The sequence below is a fragment of the Camellia sinensis genome, chromosome 4 (assembly GCF_055761805.1).
Source record: "Camellia sinensis isolate YWXY chromosome 4, ASM5576180v1, whole genome shotgun sequence".
Lineage (NCBI taxonomy): Eukaryota > Viridiplantae > Streptophyta > Magnoliopsida > Ericales > Theaceae > Camellia > Camellia sinensis.
In genome coordinates, this window is record NC_138964.1 from 219,866,665 (window position 1) to 219,876,770 (window position 10,106).

Sequence of the window (10,106 nt, forward strand, 5' to 3'; positions counted from 1 at the left end):
TATGGAAAATTTCTATCAGTTCCTCTATGAAATCATGCCAATGTGTAAGTATCATCACTTCTCTGAATTTAGCCTTCATTGAGCTTCTCATACTTTGCATCATTCTCCATTGGTTGGAAAAAACTCGACCTTGAGTGTTAAAGTGTTGGAGAATAAGAATCCACAAGTTTTGAAATTGCAACCATGGCGTCACATTAAAATGTTCAGGTTGGCAACGTCGTTTCTTCTTCATTAGAGGTAGCAATGAAAGCAACAATGTATTTTCAGCTCTAAAGCTGAATTTATTTGGAATGACGAAATTAATTGAAGTAGAAAATGAACCCTTGAATTGATCAAAGTGTTGAGTTGCCCCATCATCCATTCCGTTCTTTTTTGGCTTTGTAATATAGCGCTTACAATCAATTTGAATGCTCCTATTTGCATCAACACATATGGATTTCATATTCTCAATCTTTTTCTTAACAAAAATGTTGTTTTGCAATTCAATTTTGCAATCCTCTTGTAACTCCAGCATATACTTTAAAGTCATATTTTGCTCAACACTAGCAGTTGGTTGCTTCGATTCTTCAGTCCCGACAACTTCCATAGCCTCCAATTCCTTGCTTTGGACTCTAGTAATAACTACATCTTCTTGGGGTACTTTTGGATCATTAATAAGAGCCTCGTTATCCTTCAAAATCTGGTCATCTTTCGCCTTGTGCAGGGTTTGATTGTTCTCTTTCACTTGTAGCTTTAATTGCTCAAGCTTTTGATCTTTATCGCTAGCTTTCAACTTTGGCACGACTTCTTGTGTATACTCCATGCTATATCTTGACTGATGTGGCACTTCCTGCCTAATAATAGGGCTTAATGCAAGTTTAAATCAAGCAAGTCTTTGACCGGATTCTTCCAAAACTCAATTTCGTGTGTCAAGTGCCTCAAGTCTTTACATATATTCTTCAAAGAAAGTGTTGCCATGTCTTGAATTAACAAGTTGCTCACATGACTCAACAAGATTGTTTGAAGGTATACTTCTCTTGAAACTTAGCTTTCATCTCTTGCCATGTGTTTATTGGTGGCAATTCCAATCTTCTTATATCTTTTTCAGCACGATGCCACCAAAATTGTGCCAAACCTACAAGGTTCATCTTGGCAAATCTTGCTTTTCGATCATCCGTCCTATCATAGGAATCAAAATATTCCTCAATTGAAACAAGCCAATTAGAGAATACCATAGGATCATCTCTTCCTTCAAAATTTGGAACTTCTTTGTTATGGGGTATAACATATTGTGGCACATAGGATCTCTCACTTTGTAAGAACATAGTAGAGAAACGTTAAGCTCAAATACCAAACTGATGCAGGACAATTAAGGACGGCCGCAACAGTAGGCTTTTGGAGCTGATTTTACACTATTTAGGGGCGGTTTAGAGTGCTGTGAATAGGCTACAGGAATTGAAGAAAGAAAGAAAGAAAAAGAAAAGAAGCAGATAGATCTAGGAATCACTCCTAGAATTCCTTAGGCATCACACTTAGGGTTTGATTGCATCACACAATCCATAAAGAAGCTTCAAAATTCTCAACTTTTTATAAATATCAACTCTCCCAATTAGAAGCATTACAAGCTTCTTGCAGGATTAGGAGACTTCCTAAACCAACTAGAACTTAAAAAGGAAACTATTATAATATCTTAGATTTCCAAAATTAATTTAAGTCCAAATAAGAAACATAAGTAAACTTAATTAATAACTTGACCCATAAGACGACCTATGGGCGACCCATGTCAGCAAATATAAAATTATCAAAATATCCCTAACATTAAAAATCCTAGAAAATATAAAAATAATAATAAAATAAGACTCTAATAATACTATAAACATACTTATAGAAGATTTCTATCAGTTTCTCTATGAAATCATACTAATGTCCAAGTATTATCACTCCTCTGAATTTAAAATCTTCTTATACTTTGCATCAGGCCCTGAACCATCAACTGGAGAGTCTAAGTATGAAACAATTATTATTTGCTTTCTTAACATTCTCCATTGGTTTGCATTTTCACTACAGGAAAAGGGCGATTTGGTGGCGTTTTTTTAACGACGTTTAACGGCGTTTTAAAAACGCTGCATATTCTATTAAACAAAACGACATCGTTTTATAATGGGAGGCGTTTAAAAACGCCTCCGAATGTGGTGACCCACACGCGCCCCTTTCTGTGAAAACCTTATTTTGAATCAGAGCTCTCAACCCTTAACACATGCGCACAGATCTCTCTCTCTCAACCCTCTCCATCGAAGCTCCATCGAAGCTTAAATCAAAAAAGATTCAGATCGAAGCCCCGATCTGAACAAAACCTGATTCAGATCCATCGAAGCTTAAATCACTCTCTCTTGCTTCAAACCCTTTCGTTTCTCTCGATTCGCAGATCAGTCTTATCTCTATCTCTAGTTCATGTTCGAGTTCGCAGGTCTTTCTTCATGGTAAGTGTTGATCAGTCTTATCTCTATCTTCTCACAGTCAAGCTCGATTGAAGATGATACTTACTGATGGAATCATTCGATTCAGGTTTGCTAGGTTTTATCTAGATCAGATCGATCGATTGAAGATCTATTGATTGATTGAACGTGATTTCGAAGTTCAACCTTCTTCAGCTCGGTGATTCAATCTCAGATTCGTTCGGCGATTTCGAAGTTCTCTCTCGATTTCAAAGCTCGGTGATTCAATCTCAGATTTGTTCAGTGAGGAAAGTGAGCACCATCATCTACCAAGGTGAGCACCATCGCTTCAGATTCGCTTGTTTTTTTTCCCTAAATTAGCATGTTGAATTTTAATCTCTGTTTTTTTATTACCCTAAATTAGCATCAGTTTGGATTGATGAAGTTATAACTGAAAGGAGTTTTTTATTTTTATTTTTTTGGACAGTGTAATTGGAAGGAGTTATATGAGACATTAGAGATTTATGGGTGGGGTGGGTGTAGTTTTCAGGATGATGTTAATTTTTCCAAAGTAATTAATATGGATTCATTTTTAGCATGACATAGCTTCAAAATGAGGTCTACATCAAATTGGATTGCTGCCTTTATATATTAGTATATATATGTGTTTCTTTTGGTTGATTTCATAATTTAGTTGTTCTGTTTGGTTGTTTGTACATTGAGAGGGATTAAATGGCGAGTGGTGTAGATGATTTTAGTCTTGACCACTCTAATTTGGATTGTTTGAACATCAATTTTGTGAATTTGGTACAGGTTGTTCAGTAAATTTGGATTGGATGTCTTGGCTAAATAATGAATTTTTATTGGGTCATTGGAAATTGAATAAAATGTTGCATTCATATCATTCATAGTTTTGAATCAGAGATAAATTTTATTAGATCAGTAGAAATTGAATAAAATGTCGCCTTCAAAGTGTTTGCGGCTTTGAATAAATTAAAAGTTGATTGTCACACAACTCACAAAGTCTGGTGCACTATTATTTGAACTAATTGGTACATGAGGAATCCATTGGGTTGATTAGTTCTGTTGGGAACCATTGTAGTGCAAGGTTCACTTCCAATTTCTCCTTTGCTTTGGCCATTGTTGTTACGATTATAATGGGGTGAATTGTTGCTGTTTTATAATTTGTGGGAACTTGAAAGAAACATGACCTATATGTCCTTTGTTTTTCTTGGGCTATTAGAACCTTTACTGCATAAATTATGTTTTGAATTCAATTATTTGACATATCGTTTGGGTTATTCAGGTTTGACCGTGACTGGAAAAAAATTGAAGATTTTGTTGGTTCAAAGACAGTGATTTAGGTGCTTATATCATCATGTTGTGAAGTCTATAAGGACTTTCTTATTTTTAAATTGAAGATGTCATTATATGAATTTGTTGAGTATCCGGTTAATGTAAAAATTGTTGGGATCTGATTGAGTATTAATGAAGCTCATGACTCTCTTTGAAATGTTCTGGGTTTTTTTTTTTTTTTTATCTGTTTCTTTCTTCTTCTTCTTCTTTTTTTTTTTTTCTTTTTGCTTTTAGGTAATTGGTCGACTCAATATATTGCACATTTAGTTCGCATCATCCTTGCGTTAATTTGATTTTTTTTTCCTTCTAATCTTTATCGACTCACATGTTGGCATCCTCTATATTAATGGAACTAAGCTTCATTGACTATCTTTATCTTTACCCTGTATTTCTTATTCCTATGCATGAGCTTTGCCAATATTGACAGCTTTCCATTCAAGCTAGACAGTCGGTGATTGCGGTTTCTCTATTATACTTCATCTATTGCCTCATGCCACAATTAGTGCATTTTCTTTGTTTATTTATTTGTGTTTGGTACTTTGCACTTGTTTATCTTTACAGACCTTACTGTATTATTTATTTATGTCCTTAACAACTTTGAATAGGCTGCATGTGTAAGTGCTTTTATGTCGTGCAATAGAACAACTCACATTAGTAATTTAGTTTTTCTCTTTGAATGAGGTTTACTCAGTGAATTTTAGTCTATGCTTGTGTGTTGCCTCTGGTACAGTTTAGGTGTTTCCTTGCCGTTCTGGATTTTATCGATAGCTTATGTAGGTATTAGGCAACCAGTTATGGCCTGTCCCGGCATAGGGTTAGACAATGGTACCTTAGCATGGTGCAAGTTGTGGTAGCTTATTGTTGCATGGGTCTACTGGACAGTCCGGGCAATAAAGTAAATAGTTGCCACCATGCTGTGTTGTTTGGTTGGGGGTGGCTTTAGCATTCTAATTACAGTGTTATAGATAAGACACATTTAAGAGTAAATATCGAAGAAATGGGAAATGGGGAAAGTAATTGATATATGGAATGCAAAAGAGTGCAAGTGAGACATGCCTAGTGCAAACTGATTTGCAATTACTTTCTAATATTCCCATTTATCTGATATTTCCCCCACATTTAAAGTTTTTCTGTCCATCAACTGATTAGTTCTGTGTAACCACTTGTTCTTTTTGTTGCCTAACATCTGTTATTAGCTTTTGGATATTTTCAATTCCAAACATCTGAAGAATGTTCATTTATGCAATTTATCAGTGCAGGCTCTTTATATATCTTGGCTAAATAATTCCATTAGCAGACCCGAAGTCGTGCCCAAAATACTTTTGAAGGTCCAAAAAATGATACTATAGCACATGTGCCACCACCTCGAAAGGAACCAAAAAATGGTTTGGCCTGTGATGACAATGAAAGTACATATGGCAGAGGATTTTGTTTGAATTTTGGTCATTCTGACATGCTATTTCTTTTAAAAATTGGCAGTTTTAGCACCATTACAAGCTTTCATGGTTATCCTTCCTTGTTGAATTCCGTTACACCTGGATATTCTCCATGGGATGACACTTCCATGCTCATGCATTCTCCATCAGGTGGAATCATGCTATCCCAGGATGAATACAATCTTCATGGAGTCGAAGGCATGCATAAGTGTTTTTATTTGTGTTATTAGTGTGTTTGAACTTGGCTTCTGCTATATCTAATATGAGCTAGTGTTTGCATGTTATCTTGTGAAGTTGTTATCTGTAGTCTTCATAACTACAGATATTCTTACAAAATTATAAGCTAGTGTTTGCATGTTATCTTGTGAAGTTGTGAGCAGTATTCTGTCCAGTTCCTTCAAACTAAAGAGATCCAGGTTTCTCAAGAAAACCCTTCCAACATCCCAGATATGGAAAAGCAGTTTCTCGGCAACCAACACCAGCATTCAGTACTAGAGAAGTTGAATACTAAATGCACAAAAGGTAGCCAACTTGAGTGTCAAGTTAGAGTGCAATTTGCTGAATTGCTCAAATCTATAATTCCCCAAGTTGATAATGAGAGAGCTACACAGCTACACAAGTTATTTTTCAGACTCCGGGTGAGTCGTTGCATAGATTTAGTTATCAACTTTGCTTCGCTACTTAGGCATAAACTGATTAAACTATTCCTTATACTCAAATGTTGAAATGTTGACTGATGTAATTGCTATTCCTAGAAAAATAAAATCGCTGGTGAGAACTTTCTCTGGCTTGTGCAGGATATTGTGGGGTGTCAGTTGCTTACAAAGGCAGTTAAGAAAGTGCAAATTCAGGTAAATTAGACATCTTGCAATTTAATAATATTGGATGTTTTAAAATTATTAAGTTTCTTAATTTTTTTATTTTATTTTTAGATTCTAATAATTTGTTTTCTCAATTCTTCTACTTACAAAAAAAATCATATATAAAACTGAACACAATCTTCTCACATATGTGTGAGACTCTCTTCATTTTAGAGGGTTGTCTCGTTTTGCAATCAATTTCTGTGCTCCTAAATTTTTTCTTATTTTTCAGAATGATATCTAAACACTGTGATATCATAATTGTTTTAAGCCTCAAATGTAAGGAAATGGATGACATATTTGTAACAGGTCGCACTGTTTTCTGTTACATGCATTTCTAAACTTTTAACTAACAACAAACTCATCATGAACCTCACTCACATTGTTCACTCATATTGTGTGACAAAAAATAAACCAAACAGTTAAATGACTTCCATAACAGTGACAGCCTTATTGCTGGGTGGCTCAGCCGCGGCCAACATCCAGCCTTATGACTTCTGGTTCATTTTTTTGTACTCGTCTTCCATTGGATTCCAATCAATAACTAATCTGGTGGACGATTACTCTAGCTATCTGATGAAAGTTTTTCATCTTTCATTTTCCTATCTCTATCTATGATCTAAAGTTAATACAATATCTTTTCTGCACACTTCATTGACAGTAAGTTCCATTTTTCTTTTCATTCTCAGTTAAACTTCTTGACTGGGGGGAAGAGAGCCACAGGACAGAGGCAGAAATAGCGTCACTCAGAGCAGCTTTTACGCAAGAAGTTGCTGTGTGGCACAAGCTTGATCACCCTAATGTAACAAAGGTACCATTTTTATCTAAACTTCTTTATCTTATTTTTATATTGTTCATTCTTCTTTGGAGCTGTAGCAGACTCAAGAGAGTATAGACTAAACCAAAATATTATTGAATTCATATTTCAATAACATTTTCACTAAATTTTGTTTGTCGGAGGAGTAAGAAACATTATATCCAATATGACTTGGTGAATCGTTGTAACATTGAAATTTGAAACTTGGCAAAAAATGTAAGGTGAAAGGAAGAATGATGTATGCCATGGCTCGTTTCCACTTTGTCAAGAACTCAAGTTTTAAGAATACAAGTTATTATAAGGCTTGATGGTGGGTTTTATTTTTTATTTTTTATAAAGTTCGTGGTTAGTGATGTTGGTGTTGATTGATCTAGGTTTTATCACTTAGCGGGTATAGTCTAATAATTTTTCTTGAAGGTTGTAATTTAAGGTAGAATCATAGTTTTGGATTTTACCATCCAACTATGAATGAAACTACAAGAAGGTGATGCATGAGGGTTATTGGAACTTATCTGCTATTCCATGTGGGATATTCATGAAAGATCTATATTCATGAACTTATCTCTACTTCATGTTGAGAATTGAAACAATAGTTGTTTGGTATTCCCACTGTCCCACTTTGTGTCTGTCTTAATGATTTTTGGAAGTCTTGTAGTTTATGTGTCTTGGTTTGGAAAGAAAAAAAACGATTTTAACATTACCTTCTTATATTATCTCTTCTTTACATTTATGTTTAAACACATGCACAATCCCAAAAGATTTATTCAAATGAGCAAGGATATTTTTTTTTTTTTTGTAAATTTATGGTTCAAAGATTCTGTCTTTAAAATTTTGTGCATTGTCAAGTAGCACACAAAATGGGACGGAGGGAGCAGTGATGTAGGACGTCACTGCTGCAGCATGTGTTTCCTAGACTATAAACAATTGGTATTTAGTTCTCAAGGTCAAACCTTAATCCCCTTGTATCTATTTGTTTTAATCTTTCTAACAAGAATACCAACAAGGAGGTGATCCCTAAAAGGACACGAGGTAAATGACATGGGGACATTGAAAATTTATGAAAACTGACTTGGGTGTCTAGGTTCATCAGGCACAGTAATATATGTTTCAAAATGGGTCTAATACTTGCATGTTTTTTTGGATTATGTCAAGTTATACCACAATTTGAAATGGAAGCTTTTCTGTGAAGAAGATTATTTCTGCTTTAAGCCCTGGGACAGCTAATGATGTGTAGTTTATATGCAGTTCTCTCTCAACTCTTCCCTACCATTTATCTAATTAATAATCTTGAATCGGAAAATGGCGCAGGTTCTTAATGGCAACCCATATAACAGGAAATGTGATGTATATAGTTTTGGTATCTGCCTCTGGGAGATATACTGCTGTGACATGCCGTATCCTGACCTCAGCTTCTCAGAAGTGACATCAGCTGTTGTCCGCCAGGTACAGAAAAATGTTTGAAATGTGCATTGCATATGTTGACCTTGTTTTTGCTTCTACAAAGATATGAAACATTGAACTTTACTGATTCTTTCATTTTTTTTCTCTACTTTTTTTGCCTATTCATTTGAATGTTTAGGAAAAAGAAGTCTTGTCTGTTGAATATATTTTAGAATTTTCTATAATCTCCGACTTGAAATTTATTAGGGTGTGTTTTGATCTTGGATTTGAGTAGAGATTTGGAGAGAAAGGGAAAAAAAATAAATCTCTACTCAAATCCAAGATCCAAACACAGCCTTTGAGTTTCTCTTCAGGATGAATGAAGGGGACATTTGGGCTAGTGGCAATATTGTTGGCCTTTATCTATAAATTGCATTGCTTTATTGTGCCCTGTTTGGATAATAAACAGAAACTCTATTGCAGGATCACAAGTAAACTTGAAGTTGGTGTATTTTATTGGGAAAATATAACCTGCTAGTGCTTTGAAGATTTTTTTCGTCCCCTTTGTGGAAACAGAAAATTATATAACATTATGTAGTATCAGCGTTTACAGATTAGCTAGCTCACGGACTGGCAAAATATTAACCAGGACTTGGCAATCTGTGAATGCCAACACACATGTTAGTCAATGATCATTGTGGTGCATCCACACAAGCTTTAGCTTCTGCCACCAATGGAGAGGGAAGATAGTGTATTGTGACTTCTTGTTGAACATTTACTTGTTCTTCATTGTGGCAAACCCATGCTGCACCAGCTCTACACTTTGCTGCTGTCCGAGATCCATCAACCACAAATGTCCACACCTGAGGATCTGCACTGTTAGTACTAGATATTTATATAATTTTTATGTAAAACTATATGGATATCTATATGTGAAAATATGCTTTTGCCTTTTTGATTAATCAAAGCAATCAAAATTGAGTTGATATATACGTAATGTCTTGACAGTTAGAAACATAATTTATATGAAGAAGTTGGAGAAGGTGTCAGCGCCACTGTTCACCGGGCTCTCTGCATTCCTTTGTGTTGACTGGGATTTGGGAATGTATCTTGCTCAAAATTGTCTTTGTTGTACATGAACCTATTATGATTAATTGAATACGAATCTCTATTCTGCAGTGTAATGATGTGTAATATGCTTGACTATTCCATTGCATCTGCATGTGCAAGCAAATGACTTAACCTATTTTTTCTTTTTATTTTTTGATTGTGTTTGTTGTTTGATTTTGGTTTAGACACAATCATGTAATGTTTATTTAGTCAATATATTGAAGTAGCTGTAAAATTTTATTCATATTATTGTTATTTTTCAGCTTTATTACAGGTATGTTTTTTAGTTAAATATAACAACAATTTTTTTTTAAAAAGGGCTATAACGGCGTTTTTTCAAAACGCCACTACAGTGCCAACGGACGTTTTTTTTAAAATAAAAAAATCTATCACGGCGTTTTAAAAACATCGCTAAATATTGGATGACGTCATTTTATCATTATTTATCGCATTTAGCGGCGTTTTTATTTTTAAAAACGCCGCCTATACTAATTTTACGACGTTTTTAAAGCGTCATAAACTTATAGCGACGGCCGCGTCCTCGACGTTTGGTGATAAACGTCACTAAAGGAATTAGCGGCGTTTTTCATACATATAGCGGCGTTTTTAAAACGCCGCTAAAAGTCATTTTTCCAGCCGTGTTTGGAATTGTTTGTTTGCTGAAGACCTATTGTTTTGCAACTTACCTTGCATTTTGGATAATTATGCAGAGGAGGCCACTACCTGAGTTTTG

At 34.9% G+C, this 10,106-nt stretch overlaps 1 protein-coding gene across 1 annotated transcript; it reads left to right on the forward strand.

The window, feature by feature from the left end:
* Positions 1 to 2,138: 2,138 nt before the first annotated feature.
* On the forward strand, positions 2,139 to 9,447 carry LOC114267657 (uncharacterized). Its single transcript, XM_082867603.1, has 9 exons — positions 2,139 to 2,459; positions 2,545 to 2,748; positions 3,721 to 3,837; positions 4,452 to 5,155; positions 5,250 to 5,844; positions 6,004 to 6,057; positions 6,756 to 6,877; positions 8,192 to 8,326; positions 8,913 to 9,447. Exons 5-7 carry the CDS (start codon positions 5,656 to 5,658, stop codon positions 6,804 to 6,806), a joined length of 294 nt encoding a protein of 97 aa, XP_082723729.1. The 5' UTR covers positions 2,139 to 2,459; positions 2,545 to 2,748; positions 3,721 to 3,837; positions 4,452 to 5,155; positions 5,250 to 5,655; the 3' UTR covers positions 6,807 to 6,877; positions 8,192 to 8,326; positions 8,913 to 9,447.
* Positions 9,448 to 10,106: the final 659 nt, after the last annotated feature.

Coding starts and splice junctions, on each gene's coding strand:
- LOC114267657 (XM_082867603.1), top strand. CDS start 5,656: ATGGAAAAGCAGTTTCTCGGCAACCAACACCAGCATTCAGTACTAGAG. Junction 5,845..6,003: donor AGTTATTTTTCAGACTCCGG/GTGAGTCGTTGC, acceptor TGGCTTGTGCAG/GATATTGTGGGGTGTCAGTT. Junction 6,058..6,755: donor TTAAGAAAGTGCAAATTCAG/GTAAATTAGACA, acceptor TTTCATTCTCAG/TTAAACTTCTTGACTGGGGG.